This window comes from Sinocyclocheilus grahami, unplaced genomic scaffold (assembly GCF_001515645.1).
Source record: "Sinocyclocheilus grahami isolate Dianchi unplaced genomic scaffold, SAMN03320097.WGS_v1.1 scaffold797.1, whole genome shotgun sequence".
NCBI lineage: Eukaryota > Metazoa > Chordata > Actinopteri > Cypriniformes > Cyprinidae > Sinocyclocheilus > Sinocyclocheilus grahami.
The window spans coordinates 370,519-388,558 of NW_015505976.1; the positions used below are offsets into that span (position 1 = coordinate 370,519).

At 40.3% G+C, this 18,040-nt stretch overlaps 1 protein-coding gene across 16 annotated transcripts in view; it reads left to right on the plus strand.

Annotated features, from left to right (window-relative positions):
* celf2 (cugbp, Elav-like family member 2) overlaps positions 1-18,040 on the plus strand; it is a 175,022-nt gene that overhangs the window by 63,551 nt on the left and 93,431 nt on the right. Inside the window, exon 1 of one of the 16 annotated variants that reach the window (XM_016246409.1) lies at positions 12,348-12,812. The exons of 13 other annotated variants lie outside the window; for them this stretch is intronic. In XM_016246409.1, coding sequence (XP_016101895.1) covers positions 12,736-12,812 — 77 coding nt within the window. In that variant the 5' untranslated portion in view covers positions 12,348-12,735. Of the gene's footprint in view, positions 1-12,347; positions 12,813-18,040 lie in introns of those variants that run through there. 2 more of the 16 variants (XM_016246415.1, XM_016246419.1) reach the window with 2 other exon arrangements.

An 18,040-nucleotide genomic window follows, 5' to 3' on the forward strand; every position in this document is an offset into this window, starting at 1 on the left:
ACAATGTGAATATAGTTTTACCTCACGTAATCCTCTGGTGTGTGTTTATAGTGAAAAAAATATATGTTATCCATATTGTCACTTGCTGCATATGTTCGCAATGGTCTACTGTGATTAAAATTACCGCTGGCAACTCTCTACTCACAATAATGTGAGGCAACAGTAATGCACTAAGCAGGTTCAGGGCAAGAGAAAATATTCAGGCTATACCCCCGGAACCCCTGGGGAGAAGGTGAGAAAAAGAAGAACAAAAAAATGACAATAAAAGAACAGAGAAAGGTAAAAGGGTAACAATAACAACTGCAGAAGGAATAACAGGGAAACCTTTGGCCCGAGAGTGTGAGAGAGAGTGAGAGACAGTGGGGAAGAGGGGAGCCCATATGAAAGATGTCTTGTGGCTAAATTCCATTATCTTCAGTGAGAGAGAATTATATCAGCCCTTAAGTGCTTTCATCAGACTTCTTAACCCCAAGAGAACGACACAGAAGAGGAAGCCAGAAAAATTGAAGGATGTTCAGGGGGCGACATGAAGGTCTGTGGCGTGAGTTCTTGTTCCCAACTGCTTAAGCCGATTAATACCACACGTAAATTGTCCCCGCTACCTGCCAGATATCAGTAAAATGGGTATCCAGAGAAATCACTACTATCCCTGTTGCCTCTTTTCCACAGTCAGGGTGCCAGACATCTATCCTGGTGTGTTTCCGCTACCGAAAAGACAGAAAATTGGCTCTGCGTTTGCCCCTAAAATCTGCTGCATTTTAGCTCCTTAAAGCTAAGTAAGATTTATAGTAAAACTATAAACAAAGTGCGCTATGCGCTGTTTACTTCTGCCAAGGTTATCTAGTAATGTGCTTAGTTGCGTCAATGTTTTACTCTCAAGTCAGTTTGGGTTTACTTACATTGGGTTGGCTGCCATGTCTTCAGATGGCTTAGTTTTGGAGAAAAGGAGTGCATTTAAAAACTGAGTAGGTAAAAGGCTTGAAAAATATTTGTACAGTATGGAAATGTACCTTATTAAGCAAAAATATTCTGTCTATAGCACACATACGACGAGACTTGTGTTAGCATTGTTTGTTAGCAGTCTACAATGCGTCCTTTCCTTCATGTTCACCCCTATTTCTTTAGTATAAGCTTTGGCTGTCTTTGGGTTTACTGCTGAATTTTCTCTCCAAACAGAAGCCCATTTAGTGAATTCATCATCTCCATAACATGCGTGCGTAACAGCAATACAGAGCATTCGTAAATTGCTTCTTTATTGCACAATCCATTATGTAATGGTATATTTGCTCAAGGTTGTAGATATCGCATTGTGCGAGAACAGCAGAATGTTTATAAACCTGTCCAGCACTCCTAATGTGTTTATTTTTCTTTGTTCACCCTAAAATAGATTTTTTTTTCTGTGTAATTGATGCACAAATTGATATTTTAGGGCAGTGGACTGTATAAGTACTCATATTTTGTATTGGTGGTTTTAGGCCTACATATATTGACTTTGGAAATTATTGTATATTACCTACTTATTTATTTATGTATGAGTCACCTTTGCTCAACTGTCCAAGCTGGAGGCTGTATTTACAAGTGTTTCTTAGAGGGAAAGATGACCCCAGCGGCTCAGTTTGCGTATTATAATAATTTGTGTAAAATCATTACAGAAAACTTGGCCTATATCTAAACTGTCTCTAAGGATCTGGCTCTAGGGTTAGTTTTGTTTTCTGTTTTCTCATAAATGTTACAGTAAGAAGGAAATATTGATTGTGCATCCTTGCATACACAAACACCTCACTTGAACGCATGCAAATACTAGCACGTTGTTGGCTACAGGTCATAACAGACCACAACACGTGTTTTGTTTATCGCAATACGCTAAAACTGTTTTCTACAGGTTTAATTTGGCTGTTTGTTGCACTTTAATTCTACGCAACTGCTTTTTAATGACAGCTGCAATCCTTCATTGCGCTTGGTCTTTAAAGACAAGCATGGCCCATTATGGATTTGTGTTTTGTTTTGAAGCTTTTGGCTGAATATGTTGTTATCTAATTACCACGGACAATTTAAAAGCATAAACTGCAAAGCAATGCAATTTTTAATGGTTCCTAATTCAGGCTGTGCATCCTCAGATCTTTTTATTTTACTTGGTTATGTGCTACAGAATGTGAGGCACAACGTCCTCCTCCTCCCCATCATTTGTGTGTGTGTGTGTATACTCATTAAGCATGAGTGTGTTTCCCATGACCTAGTTCCTGCACGTGCTCTGTAGAGCCGCGGCTCGAGACCCCCTTCCCCTGGGGGCACACGAGGGGAAAACAAAAAGAAAACGCGCTCTTTCATACGCATGAACGGATGAGCGCAGTAAAATGGGGATGCGCCTTGTATTGTATTCATCATTCGATGCAATAAATACACTGATGCAATAAATCTTCAATACCTAGAGGTTACTTTATTTTTTATTTTTTAAAGTGACATGATATGTGGCCAAGTATGGTTACCCATACTAGGAATTAGTGCTCTGCATTTAACCCATCCTAAGTGCACACACACACAGCAGTGAACACACACACACCGTGAACACTCACTCGGAGCAGTGGGCAGCCATTTATGCTGCGGCGCCCGGGGATCAGTTGGGGGATCGGTGTCTTGCTCAAGGACACCTCAGTCGTGGTATTGAAGGTGGGAGAGCGCGCTGTACATTCACTCCCCCCACCTACAATCCCTGCCGGACTTGAGACTCGAACTCGCAATCTTTGGGTTATGAGTTCGACTCTCGAACCATTAGGCCACGACTTCCACTTTATCATCTCTCAACCTCATTTCCGTCTACGCCTCTATGGTAATCTCAATAATTAGGAACAATACATGTTTCTGCAAGGTTGCTTTTTATATACAAGGTATAGTTTTTCCTCAAAGATGAAAAATACAGGGTTGTTTGTAAACAAGGGTTTTTCTATCTTCTGTTGAACACAAAAGTATTATTTTGCTCAGTTTGAGTTATTTTGTCCTGGTTACAATGAAAGTGAAAGGAGACTGGAGATGTTTAAAGGGATAGTTCACCCAAAAATGAAAATTCTGTCATCATTCACTCGCCCAAACATTTGTTTTGGGGGATTGGGGGTTCGTGCGCTTGCGCGTGCCTCAAAAAGGGGCTTACAATGAATTACAATGAAATACATAACAGCTACAAGTGTATGCACCACTTGCTTTATGCAAGCACTATAATTAATACCATAATTCCCCTAACCCCGCCCCTAAACCTACCCCTCACAGAAATCATACAAAATCATACAAGTGAGATTGTACAAATTTGTACGAATTAGCCACCACGTAAAATACGTACGAATTGGTCATGAGATAGCGTTGAATGTTCACCTCACACATTCGGTTTTGATTAGAGTACATCAAATCTGGTCTGGCTGGCGCATACAGTCTATCTGCAAAAGTTCAAATATTTTAATGTACCAGAAGCTCAAATCAGAAAGCAATAAGTCTGCATACATATACATTATAGTTAGAACAGTTCCTGTACTACTCTTCATTGGAAGTAAATGACTTCCAGTCTGCTGTTTGCTGGAGACAGTGAAAAGATGGTTTTCACTAGCACTAGACAATGAACTAACATTCTGCAGTATGTGGTTTGGCACTTAGAACGCTGTGCATGTAGTTTAGTTCTTCTGATGTGTAATGACAAATTCATTACATCATCTGTGTGTATATATATATGCATGTTTATCTGAGATGACCTGAAGCAAAGTATCTTTAGTATGCAACATAGCGAAACTGAGAGTATGCATGTGTATGTGTGCGCTTTCACCCAAATGAGCACGCTCACTGCTTTACATAATCCATGAGTTAATCAAATATTCATGAGCCCAAACAGACTCTTCTGACAGACCAACAGCCCATCTGTGCGTATACATGCACGCATGCACAAGGCTATATGCTAGGACTGATATATGTATATATACTGTGCAACAATAGAAAGACATCAAAACATAGAGATTTTGCTATACTGTGATATATATTTGCATTTTTCTCAGGGGATGTTATTTACACATAGGAGGAGTGACTTAGGTTGTTTGCTTGGCCAAGCATGGTGCAACTTTCTGAATGAATTTAACTGATATGGGGTGCATATATACTGATTATGTTGAACACTGCTCATCCAAATTGGAACTATAAGTGCTAAAGTATCACTTCTACAAACCCAGACTCATTGATTATGTCGCTTCTTGCAAGTTTTGCGACACTTTCAAAGTGAAATGTCGAGTGATTGGTGCTAACAGCACATTCAGTTTTATGCAAAATGGATTAACATGAATATGGCAATGTTTTATTATTTATCTTGGTTGTTGTGCGGCAGTTTGATACTCTCTGGTGAGTGGCACTAAAAGGTTAATGCCTTTTGAAAATATTGTATCACCCACACTAAACTTGACCCTAAACTTAACCGATATGTTAAAAAAAAAAGAAAATGAGATAAAAACGCATTTGCTGAAGCAACCATGCTGTTTTAGCTTGCCTTCAAGTCTTGGGACTCAAACCCAAATGCCCCACATTGAAAATGTACCACCTGTACCAGGTGAGCTTCCAAGCAAGTTTACTATGTAACTGGATACATATTTGGTTGCATATGTAAACATTTAATAATTATGCACTATGGTAAAAGTGTTTTGTATGATATGTGACTATGTATACGGACATTTTTGGAGTTTTGCAAAAATGTAAGTAGATCACTTTTTTTTTTTACAAATACGCCTATGTTGACTTATACAGCTTTGCTTTTTAAATGTGCGATAGCAGTTCTGGATCTTATTCTGGGCCGAGTTGCTCAATTAGACACACCTCCTTATTCTAAAAATCCACCCTACAAAAACACCATTGAGACCAATGATGGAAAAGGAGAGCATTTCTCATTTTAAGTTTACGAATGGTCCTCACCGAGTTTCTTCCTTTCCAGCAGCTATGCTTCCTCGATATTTTAAGACCACCCCTTATACATGCAATCTTTTTTTTCTGCCCCATATCTGCCATCTTTAACGTGTTCTCCTTCTTCTTATCCCCCATCTATCTACCTTCCCTGCCCCCACTCTTTCTCTTTCTCTCGCTCTCCGTTTGGTTTGAACTCCTGGTGTACTATTTTTGTCTCCATGCATTGCAGACTGCCGGGCCTGCCTTTCTCTCTTTCTCTCTCTCTCTCTCTCTCTCTCTCTCTCTTTCTCTCTTGTCTCCTTGCTCTCCTCCTACGTGGTCAATCAATATGTGTTATAGGCCAGCTGGGTCCAGACCCAAGGGGTAGAGGCGTAGAGAGAGAGAGAGAAGGTGCGAGAAAGAGAGAGAGAGAGAACACCCCTAAACCTACCCCTCACAGAAATCATACAAAATCATACAAGTGAGATTGTACAAATTTGTACGAATTAGCCACCACGTAAAATACGTACGAATTGGTCATGAGATAGCGTTGAATGTTCACCTCACACATTCGGTTTTGATTAGAGTACATCAAATCTGGTCTGGCTGGCGCATACAGTCTATCTGCAAAAGTTCAAATATTTTAATGTACCAGAAGCTCAAATCAGAAAGCAATAAGTCTGCATACATATACATTATAGTTAGAACAGTTCCTGTACTACTCTTCATTGGAAGTAAATGACTTCCAGTCTGCTGTTTGCTGGAGACAGTGAAAAGATGGTTTTCACTAGCACTAGACAATGAACTAACATTCTGCAGTATGTGGTTTGGCACTTAGAACGCTGTGCATGTAGTTTAGTTCTTCTGATGTGTAATGACAAATTCATTACATCATCTGTGTGTATATATATATGCATGTTTATCTGAGATGACCTGAAGCAAAGTATCTTTAGTATGCAACATAGCGAAACTGAGAGTATGCATGTGTATGTGTGCGCTTTCACCCAAATGAGCACGCTCACTGCTTTACATAATCCATGAGTTAATCAAATATTCATGAGCCCAAACAGACTCTTCTGACAGACCAACAGCCCATCTGTGCGTATACATGCACGCATGCACAAGGCTATATGCTAGGACTGATATATGTATATATACTGTGCAACAATAGAAAGACATCAAAACATAGAGATTTTGCTATACTGTGATATATATTTGCATTTTTCTCAGGGGATGTTATTTACACATAGGAGGAGTGACTTAGGTTGTTTGCTTGGCCAAGCATGGTGCAACTTTCTGAATGAATTTAACTGATATGGGGTGCATATATACTGATTATGTTGAACACTGCTCATCCAAATTGGAACTATAAGTGCTAAAGTATCACTTCTACAAACCCAGACTCATTGATTATGTCGCTTCTTGCAAGTTTTGCGACACTTTCAAAGTGAAATGTCGAGTGATTGGTGCTAACAGCACATTCAGTTTTATGCAAAATGGATGAACATGAATATGGCAATGTTTTATTATTTATCTTGGTTGTTGTGCGGCAGTTTGATACTCTCTGGTGAGTGGCACTAAAAGGTTAATGCCTTTTGAAAATATTGTATCACCCACACTAAACTTGACCCTAAACTTAACCGATATGTTAAAAAAAAAAGAAAATGAGATAAAAACGCATTTGCTGAAGCAACCATGCTGTTTTAGCTTGCCTTCAAGTCTTGGGACTCAAACCCAAATGCCCCACATTGAAAATGTACCACCTGTACCAGGTGAGCTTCCAAGCAAGTTTACTATGTAACTGGATACATATTTGGTTGCATATGTAAACATTTAATAATTATGCACTATGGTAAAAGTGTTTTGTATGATATGTGACTATGTATACGGACATTTTTGGAGTTTTGCAAAAATGTAAGTAGATCACTTTTTTTTTTTACAAATACGCCTATGTTGACTTATACAGCTTTGCTTTTTAAATGTGCGATAGCAGTTCTGGATCTTATTCTGGGCCGAGTTGCTCAATTAGACACACCTCCTTATTCTAAAAATCCACCCTACAAAAACACCATTGAGACCAATGATGGAAAAGGAGAGCATTTCTCATTTTAAGTTTACGAATGGTCCTCACCGAGTTTCTTCCTTTCCAGCAGCTATGCTTCCTCGATATTTTAAGACCACCCCTTATACATGCAATCTTTTTTTTCTGCCCCATATCTGCCATCTTTAACGTGTTCTCCTTCTTCTTATCCCCCATCTATCTACCTTCCCTGCCCCCACTCTTTCTCTTTCTCTCGCTCTCCGTTTGGTTTGAACTCCTGGTGTACTATTTTTGTCTCCATGCATTGCAGACTGCCGGGCCTGCCTTTCTCTCTTTCTCTCTCTCTCTCTCTCTCTCTCTCTCTCTTTCTCTCTTGTCTCCTTGCTCTCCTCCTACGTGGTCAATCAATATGTGTTATAGGCCAGCTGGGTCCAGACCCAAGGGGTAGAGGCGTAGAGAGAGAGAGAGAAGGTGCGAGAAAGAGAGAGAGAGAGAACACAAAGAACAAGGTCCCCAAGAAAATGAGGCAGAACAGGGGCGTAACTAGGATGCAAGGACATTGGGAGCTCAGCCCAAGGCATTTATGCCGAAATAAAAAACGATTTTCTGTAGGTTATCAATGTAATGCATCATGATATGAATCATAAAAGATAAGATAAACTATGCCTGCCTTTCTCTCTTTCTCTCTCTCTCTCTCTCTCTCTCTCTCTCTCTCTTTCTCTCTTGTCTCCTTGCTCTCCTCCTACGTGGTCAATCAATATGTGTTATAGGCCAGCTGGGTCCAGACCCAAGGGGTAGAGGCGTAGAGAGAGAGAGAGAAGGTGCGAGAAAGAGAGAGAGAGAGAGAACACAAAGAACAAGGTCCCCAAGAAAATGAGGCAGAACAGGGGCGTAACTAGGATGCAAGGACATTGGGAGCTCAGCCCAAGGCATTTATGCCGAAATAAAAAACGATTTTCTGTAGGTTATCAATGTAATGCATCATGATATGAATCATAAAAGATAAGATAAACTATATACAGAATATTTTAAACCTTAAGATATGTAATGTAAAGATGCGTTAAGGTATTGTGCCTGATGATTAAAAAAATTCGTTTTACAAAATATATATCTAGTTTTCCTGATTTATCTGACAATGTGAATATAGTTTTACCTCACGTAATCCTCTGGTGTGTGTTTATAGTGAAAAAAATATATGTTATCCATATTGTCACTTGCTGCATATGTTCGCAATGGTCTACTGTGATTAAAATTACCGCTGGCAACTCTCTACTCACAATAATGTGAGGCAACAGTAATGCACTAAGCAGGTTCAGGGCAAGAGAAAATATTCAGGCTATACCCCCGGAACCCCTGGGGAGAAGGTGAGAAAAAGAAGAACAAAAAAATGACAATAAAAGAACAGAGAAAGGTAAAAGGGTAACAATAACAACTGCAGAAGGAATAACAGGGAAACCTTTGGCCCGAGAGTGTGAGAGAGAGTGAGAGACAGTGGGGAAGAGGGGAGCCCATATGAAAGATGTCTTGTGGCTAAATTCCATTATCTTCAGTGAGAGAGAATTATATCAGCCCTTAAGTGCTTTCATCAGACTTCTTAACCCCAAGAGAACGACACAGAAGAGGAAGCCAGAAAAATTGAAGGATGTTCAGGGGGCGACATGAAGGTCTGTGGCGTGAGTTCTTGTTCCCAACTGCTTAAGCCGATTAATACCACACGTAAATTGTCCCCGCTACCTGCCAGATATCAGTAAAATGGGTATCCAGAGAAATCACTACTATCCCTGTTGCCTCTTTTCCACAGTCAGGGTGCCAGACATCTATCCTGGTGTGTTTCCGCTACCGAAAAGACAGAAAATTGGCTCTGCGTTTGCCCCTAAAATCTGCTGCATTTTAGCTCCTTAAAGCTAAGTAAGATTTATAGTAAAACTATAAACAAAGTGCGCTATGCGCTGTTTACTTCTGCCAAGGTTATCTAGTAATGTGCTTAGTTGCGTCAATGTTTTACTCTCAAGTCAGTTTGGGTTTACTTACATTGGGTTGGCTGCCATGTCTTCAGATGGCTTAGTTTTGGAGAAAAGGAGTGCATTTAAAAACTGAGTAGGTAAAAGGCTTGAAAAATATTTGTACAGTATGGAAATGTACCTTATTAAGCAAAAATATTCTGTCTATAGCACACATACGACGAGACTTGTGTTAGCATTGTTTGTTAGCAGTCTACAATGCGTCCTTTCCTTCATGTTCACCCCTATTTCTTTAGTATAAGCTTTGGCTGTCTTTGGGTTTACTGCTGAATTTTCTCTCCAAACAGAAGCCCATTTAGTGAATTCATCATCTCCATAACATGCGTGCGTAACAGCAATACAGAGCATTCGTAAATTGCTTCTTTATTGCACAATCCATTATGTAATGGTATATTTGCTCAAGGTTGTAGATATCGCATTGTGCGAGAACAGCAGAATGTTTATAAACCTGTCCAGCACTCCTAATGTGTTTATTTTTCTTTGTTCACCCTAAAATAGATTTTTTTTTCTGTGTAATTGATGCACAAATTGATATTTTAGGGCAGTGGACTGTATAAGTACTCATATTTTGTATTGGTGGTTTTAGGCCTACATATATTGACTTTGGAAATTATTGTATATTACCTACTTATTTATTTATGTATGAGTCACCTTTGCTCAACTGTCCAAGCTGGAGGCTGTATTTACAAGTGTTTCTTAGAGGGAAAGATGACCCCAGCGGCTCAGTTTGCGTATTATAATAATTTGTGTAAAATCATTACAGAAAACTTGGCCTATATCTAAACTGTCTCTAAGGATCTGGCTCTAGGGTTAGTTTTGTTTTCTGTTTTCTCATAAATGTTACAGTAAGAAGGAAATATTGATTGTGCATCCTTGCATACACAAACACCTCACTTGAACGCATGCAAATACTAGCACGTTGTTGGCTACAGGTCATAACAGACCACAACACGTGTTTTGTTTATCGCAATACGCTAAAACTGTTTTCTACAGGTTTAATTTGGCTGTTTGTTGCACTTTAATTCTACGCAACTGCTTTTTAATGACAGCTGCAATCCTTCATTGCGCTTGGTCTTTAAAGACAAGCATGGCCCATTATGGATTTGTGTTTTGTTTTGAAGCTTTTGGCTGAATATGTTGTTATCTAATTACCACGGACAATTTAAAAGCATAAACTGCAAAGCAATGCAATTTTTAATGGTTCCTAATTCAGGCTGTGCATCCTCAGATCTTTTTATTTTACTTGGTTATGTGCTACAGAATGTGAGGCACAACGTCCTCCTCCTCCCCATCATTTGTGTGTGTGTGTGTATACTCATTAAGCATGAGTGTGTTTCCCATGACCTAGTTCCTGCACGTGCTCTGTAGAGCCGCGGCTCGAGACCCCCTTCCCCTGGGGGCACACGAGGGGAAAACAAAAAGAAAACGCGCTCTTTCATACGCATGAACGGATGAGCGCAGTAAAATGGGGATGCGCCTTGTATTGTATTCATCATTCGATGCAATAAATACACTGATGCAATAAATCTTCAATACCTAGAGGTTACTTTATTTTTTATTTTTTAAAGTGACATGATATGTGGCCAAGTATGGTTACCCATACTAGGAATTAGTGCTCTGCATTTAACCCATCCTAAGTGCACACACACACAGCAGTGAACACACACACACCGTGAACACTCACTCGGAGCAGTGGGCAGCCATTTATGCTGCGGCGCCCGGGGATCAGTTGGGGGATCGGTGTCTTGCTCAAGGACACCTCAGTCGTGGTATTGAAGGTGGGAGAGCGCGCTGTACATTCACTCCCCCCACCTACAATCCCTGCCGGACTTGAGACTCGAACTCGCAATCTTTGGGTTATGAGTTCGACTCTCGAACCATTAGGCCACGACTTCCACTTTATCATCTCTCAACCTCATTTCCGTCTACGCCTCTATGGTAATCTCAATAATTAGGAACAATACATGTTTCTGCAAGGTTGCTTTTTATATACAAGGTATAGTTTTTCCTCAAAGATGAAAAATACAGGGTTGTTTGTAAACAAGGGTTTTTCTATCTTCTGTTGAACACAAAAGTATTATTTTGCTCAGTTTGAGTTATTTTGTCCTGGTTACAATGAAAGTGAAAGGAGACTGGAGATGTTTAAAGGGATAGTTCACCCAAAAATGAAAATTCTGTCATCATTCACTCGCCCAAACATTTGTTTTGGGGGATTGGGTGTTCGTGCGCTTGCGCGTGCCTCAAAAAGGGGCTTACAATGAATTACAATGAAATACATAACAGCTACAAGTGTATGCACCACTTGCTTTATGCAAGCACTATAATTAATACCATAATTCCACCGTTCAATTAGGCCTAAGACATCGAGAGTCACGCAGACCTATAACAACCCAGCCACAACACATAACTGCGAATAACATGCCTTACCTTAACTTACCTCGACCACAGAGTCCAACGTTTAAATTTTTTCTACGAATCTTTGAGTTAACATGTACAAAACATGAGTGGAATTTGCACCGCAGCGCCCCCACACCTTGATGCTCATGACAAGAATAGCATGTATAGTTATCTTTATTGAAGTGAATTAGGTTTAAATCGCTGACATGCATGAATGAATGATATTTTTGCAATTTTACACATAATAATCCACGATGATCACATTACACAAAACTGAAATTGCACGTCAAAATAACACATTGTCAATATTTTTTGAGACCCCCCAAAATTTCACAAATCACGTTTTCAGGGGAGCCCATGTCTTATTAAGGGGAGCCGAGCTCCCCCTAGCTCCCCCGTACACTCTTAAAAATAAAGGTGCTTCACGATGCCATAGAAGAACCTTTTTGTCTAAATGGTTCCATAAAGAACCTTTAACATCTGTTTCACAAAAGGTTCTTTGTGGCGAAAGAAGGTTCTTCAGATTACAAAAAGGTAAGAAAGAGATGGTTCTTTAAAGAACCTTTGACTGAATGGTTCTTTGTGGAACCAAAAATGGTTCTTCTATGGCATCGCTTGAAGAACCTTTTGAAGCACCTTTATTTTTAAGAGTGTAGTTCGCACCCTGTATATAAGTCACTGTTCGGTTGCCAGTATTCTTCCAAATATCTTCTTTTGTCATAGGTTTGGAACAGAATTTCAATTTTTGGGTAAACTATCCCTTTAACTAATGAAATAACAATATATCTTGGTGTGTTGTATTTGAATATATGTAAATGTGATTTTAGAGCTATTGTGGGCTGTAATGGTTTTACAGTTTCGTTTTGTTTTGTTTTTTGGCCTAGAGAGTTCCAGTCCCCATCCGCTTCCATTGTATGGATAAGAGCTGCATGAACATTCTTCAAAAAATCTATTTTTGTTGTTTCCTAAAATGGAAGAAGGTCTTACCGGTTTGGATACTTCTATTCTTTCTTTCATTTCTATAAAGCCGACCGGCTGATATGGCTCAGAGATGCATTGGTTAAAAAGAAACTCGCTGCAGCAGCAGCTCGAGCAGCCACGCCTCTCCCTTCCCGGTGCTTGACGCTCCGGAGCGCTAGTTGTCTGTGAGAAGAAGGTTTTTTTTGAAGGGACTATTGAGAAAAAAAACAGTCTAATGGGTGAGCGGAAAAGAATGTGACAAGCGCAGTGTGTGTGTGTGTGTGTGCGTGTCCAGGGCCGCTCGCGCTGCTGCACCTGTCCCTCTCCGTCTCGCGCGCCCCAAACTCGGCAGGCAAGCTCGCGCGGAAGGCGGGCGTTATCCAGTCAGCGGCGCACAACACGGTCAGCCTGAACATGACTTCGTCCTACGATCTGGATTTTCTACCCGAGATGATGGTGGAGGGGCGATTGTTGAGCGCCGGAGAAAGGATGTAAGCGTTTAGCTGTTTATCTCATTGCTTCCCCAGCTCTCTTCTGGCGCAAGCGTGTTGATAAATAGGGCACGCGGCTGTGTGTTATCAGCGATCAGATAACGGGGCTGATGGTGCTAATGTTGTTTTTGCTTTTAACTGCATTTACTGTATCGCTGCTCGAACGCATCCGGGAAATAAACACGTCGGGTTTAGTGCTCTGTCATCGGACAGTCCGGATCATGTCTCAGAGTTTTGTTATATTACGTAGACTGATCTGCAGTGCATGGGCGAAATTGTAGCAGTGAATAGTCAATGTATTATTGCGAGAAGAGCAGTTGAATGTAATGGTCCACTGATATCACATCTGATTAAAAGTGCGTGCAATATAAAGAACTTGGGATACTTTGTTACTCGCTAAACTGAACGTTTGGCTTTTGGGGGGTAGATTCGATCCTTAGACAGAACACAATTTCAGTTGATTTGCTTGTTTATTTAATTAAGACTCAGGATCAACTTTTTACGCACATCCATCCATCCATATATATATATATATATATTTATTGTAATCTAATCGATTTATTATCGATTTGGGGAAAAAAATATTGTAAATGGTGCATTAGTATAGTTTTTACTCCTTTATATAATAGTGCATGCATCGGAGCCATAAATAATTGTTTTACATTGAACGCATATGATCCGCAGCGCAGTGTCAGCTCATGCATGAACCGGAGACATGTGACTGAAATGGCTCGAGCTCAGTGTTGAAAACATGCGCCGCTCCGTCTCTGCTTTTAAACCATCGGAATGCGCAATGACTGACTCCCCTTCTCTCTCACCCCTCTCTCTCTCACTCTCTGTATCTGGGTTGTTTCAAATTCGATTTGTTACGTGGCATGTGTTGCCGAAATCAGATTAGAGCACGCGCAGGACACGTAATTCACTTAAAGTGCAGTGTTGCGGGGCGCGAGGGCTAGTTTGATGCAGCTCGAGCTCTACACAGAACGCTGCCGCTGTCCCACTTACGTCCGCTCGCCTTTAACTACCAACGGTTGATGAGCGCTTGTTTTGTGGTGAGAATTTCGCCCCGTTCTCTCCTTTTGCTGCTGCACATTTCCCTCACTATTCCCATCTTCAGGCTATTTACAGTTGATATAGTGTGTGACAGTCTGCTATTCGTTTATGTCTAACGACACTTTTGGGAACAATTTGAGACTGAACGTTCTCAGAGGAAAAAGTAGCCGCGAAATTACAAACAGTATATGAGGAGACTAAATAATGACTTCACTCTCTTATAAAGATGCCAAAATGTGTACTTTGGAATTTGGGGTTGGGGCTACTTTGTGGTAATTAGCTTAATTTAAAGACAGAAACCAACATTGATCAATTTATAGGCTACTACTTAAGAAATGCTCCTAGTTTTATTGTCACTTCACTGTTGATGCCGTGTCCGGCCGGAGCGACGAGACATAAACTTTAAAACCCATTACAAACGAGGCATTTGTTGCATCCAGTGGGGACATAATTACTGACTATAATGACTTCTACTGTCTTTTTACGCTTTGCGTTGCATTGCATCGTGCCGCGTAAACATAAACTCTGTCTGCATTTGTGATCGGAGAAATGACAAACAACAAGTGCTACTCTACACTGCCCAAAACTCGCGCTTGAATCATCAGGGGCAACGAAAAACACAGCGGCCTAGCGTGAGGGGAAGCCCCGGCTTAGCGTGCGCTGAGGCCGGGATAGAGTGAGCTGAGGCGGGCTGGACTCCGCTTCGTTCACGGTGAAAGTTGATGTATTCCCTCAGCGACCAGCACAGATCAGCTCTGGGCATGACGAAGCGGATATCATCCTCTTTTGGAAGACCAAACAAAGTAGTTTCACTTTCACAAGGAAGCACACAGCGCCTTCACGACATGGCTGCAGCTTACAGCGAGAATAAAAGTTACGCCTTCTTTCTTTGCGTGAACATTTGGGAGGCGTTATGCAAATCTTCCCAGATCATGGGGGCGTGTTAGAACGAGCCGTTTTAGGTAGGCGTGGCTAACTCCTAACTTTTATAAAGAATATCTCTTTGGTTTTGAGACTTTAGTGTTTTCAACTTTACAGATCTTCTTTATGCACCAATAGCTTGTAACACTCCAAAGAGAAAGGAAAAACTTTAATTAAAATACTATAAACAATACAAATACACATATACAGCATTCAATGGACGTGTTATTTTTATGAAGGTATTTTTGGCGCAAAACAACCGAGTGACCGTGACAGCGGAATTTGTAGTTGTAGAGCCAGGCGCACAAATGAACTCTTCTGATTGGCTGAAATTCTCTGCTCTCTGAACAGTGCCCCCCGTTGCCTCTACAGATGCACAAATCACTTTTGCACCATTTTTCACACAGATAGGCGGTGCATAAGGGAGAGAGCGTGAAACTTATCATGTGCAAGCGAAAAACAGTGTTTGAGACTCGTAGCAGCAGATTCACGCCGTTGTAGTTATGCACTTGTGTTTGTGCTAGAAAAAGCAGCCAAGAAAAAATATATATGTAAGAAAACATTCTACAAGCGTGCAAATCTCATTGCAAGAATTCACAAACTGATTTGCGGATGTACAAAATTTGTCCGTGACTTCACATTTTTCGATGCAGGTGTGTGAATGTGTTGTGCACCATATTCACTGCAGCAATAGTAGCAAAACTTGTGAGCGTACGAGTTTCTTGATTTGTGATTCGTAGACTAGGATTTGTGCACCTGCAGTGAAGGATTCAAGAACGTGTAACTGTTGTGTTGTGTTTGTGGGAGAGAAAAAAATATCTACAAGTTTGCAACTTTTGTCTGTGACTTCAGATTTACTGATACACATGTGTGGCTGTTCTCTACAACTACAAATTCCGCTGTCACGGTCACTCGGTTGTTTTGCACCAAAAATACCTTCATATATTTTTGTTACAAAAATAACTTAGGAGGGCCTAATGGCTTTGAGATCCACTATTTAAAAGTCAATTGGACTTCATATATGTAGATAGATGTGTGCTTTATTAGAACTTCTTGGTTAAAATCTTGCACCAGGCCTCATCTGTTTATTTATTTCCGTTATGATGAGTAATATTTGAATAGGCCTTGTTCATTTTTCTAGTTCTACCATGTGATTGTTATCAAAAGGTCTTCAGAATGCATGTTCTGTGTTTTTTTTATTAATTCACTCATGAATGTTTGTCTTTGTGTTGTGTTCAGCTCCCAGGTTTATTCATTTGTATTCCTGCTGTCCTCATGTGCCTCTTTTCTCACATCGAGACTTGTAGGTGAATTCGCTGACGGGCGAGTTCACCATAAGCATGGACCAGCACTTCTGTGACAAGGTGTTGCTATCAGTCTCCCATTACACACACGTAAGAAGGTGGACGGGCAGCATCCAGCTGGCCCGTGTTCCAGCGAGTGAATATTTGCTAATCTCTCTCTTCACTACGTGATAAGCAGCTCACCTCTCTGCCAGAAAAACATTACACACACTCGAGTGAGAATATAAAACACCTGTCCTTTAAATCCCCAACTGCGCAGACTACATTTCAGCCTGTCGTAAGCCACTTCAACTGCCAACTTTGTTGTTGATTCTGGATTCCAGCTTTTTGTTTTGCAGTAAAGAGAAGTCATTTGACAGGCTAACTTAATTTTAGATCTGAGAACACTCCAGCAGTCCTCCAGGACACAAAGAAGCTCTTATTGTGTGAGAGAGAGGGGCTGATCAGAGTTCCGGTGTGGGGTTCACTGAACTTGTTTTCCATCCCACTGGAGGATGTGTTGGGATGTTTGTGATTCAGTTATATTTTTTGCAAATGTGATGCAAATTTCTGAAAATAACTAGATTTTTTCATTTCTTGCTCATCCAAAACTCACTGCCTCAGCATAATAGTTTACAATAGGGACTTTGTATCTCACAATTGACTATTATCTTTATCTTACAATTACTTTTTGGTAAATGCGGAAAGGGGCTTCCATACAGAAAGTCTTTTTAAAGAAGGAAAATACAAAATAAATGACACAAATAAGCACAAAAAAGGTTTGTGTCAAGTTAATGTAAGTTCTAATTTAGTTTTATATGTGGGGAAATTACATCGCTAGTAGTTGATTTGATTTCTGAAACACATTGTTTGGCAAGATTGAGTTTCTTTTTTTTTTCTTTTTTTTTCAGCAGACAAGTAATTTTTTTTCCACAATTATCTTCACAAAACTCTGGGAAGTCTGTAAACTTTGACTCATGACCTGTTTGAATGGTTCCTCACATCTGCCGTTAACCTAGAGCATGAGGCATAAACGGAAGGGAAGGAAGACAGGAAACACAGAGGGAGGGTAGAGATGCCTCCAGCGCTTACAGGGAGCAGTTTCATTCTAGAAATCGCTGGAAGATAAAAGGATGATTAACGAGTGTGAGGAGCTGTGGCACACACACGCACAATCAGCCAACCCTAAAGTCATCATGTAATCAAAATTGACCCTATTTACTTTCTTAATACGCGTTCCTGGTCTTATTGTGCGTGATTCATCGGTGCATGTTATTAATATGTTTGTCTTCGTAATCTTTCATCAAAATGCAATAACTTCCTTCTTAAACGGCTGACATCCCAGTCAAAAAGCCTCATCGAAAGTGGGTCCCATTGGTGTTTTAGGCAGAGAGTCTTATAGATGTCCAAAAAGTGAATGCATAAGACTAGCTTTTTAAACTGAAGGCCGATGTTTTTCTTTCAGCCCTATAAAGTTGTGATGTGTATTTGTATGTGCAAGAGGTACTGCATCACTCATGTCCGGCCCATATGTGTGAAAGTGATGGATGAGTAGACAGTTGATGGGGCCAGAGGATGTCGTGGCCACGGAAACACAATTTTTCCATATTAGCACCTTTGCCTCCTTCCTCGAGACTGTATTGCAGAATCTGTTTGGATGTACAATTGCTAATGTTAACAACAAAACAGAAAGTGCATTGGCAGCCCTTTTAAAAGTAGATTGTATTTAGTTGTTTATTTTTCTATTCAGTGCATGATTATGTAGTTGTATTTTATGATTTGCATTTTGATTTTGCTTTTTAAGACCCAATCAGAACAGATCTGCGACCCTCAGCTGCGAAGCACTTATTTAGAGGACTAAATCTTTTTTTTTGTCTGTATTTGGCAACTACGTTGTCACTATTCCTCATTTCTCTCGTTTACTCTGTCTCTTCATCTTACGCACATTCCACTCTCTGATTTCACTGAGAG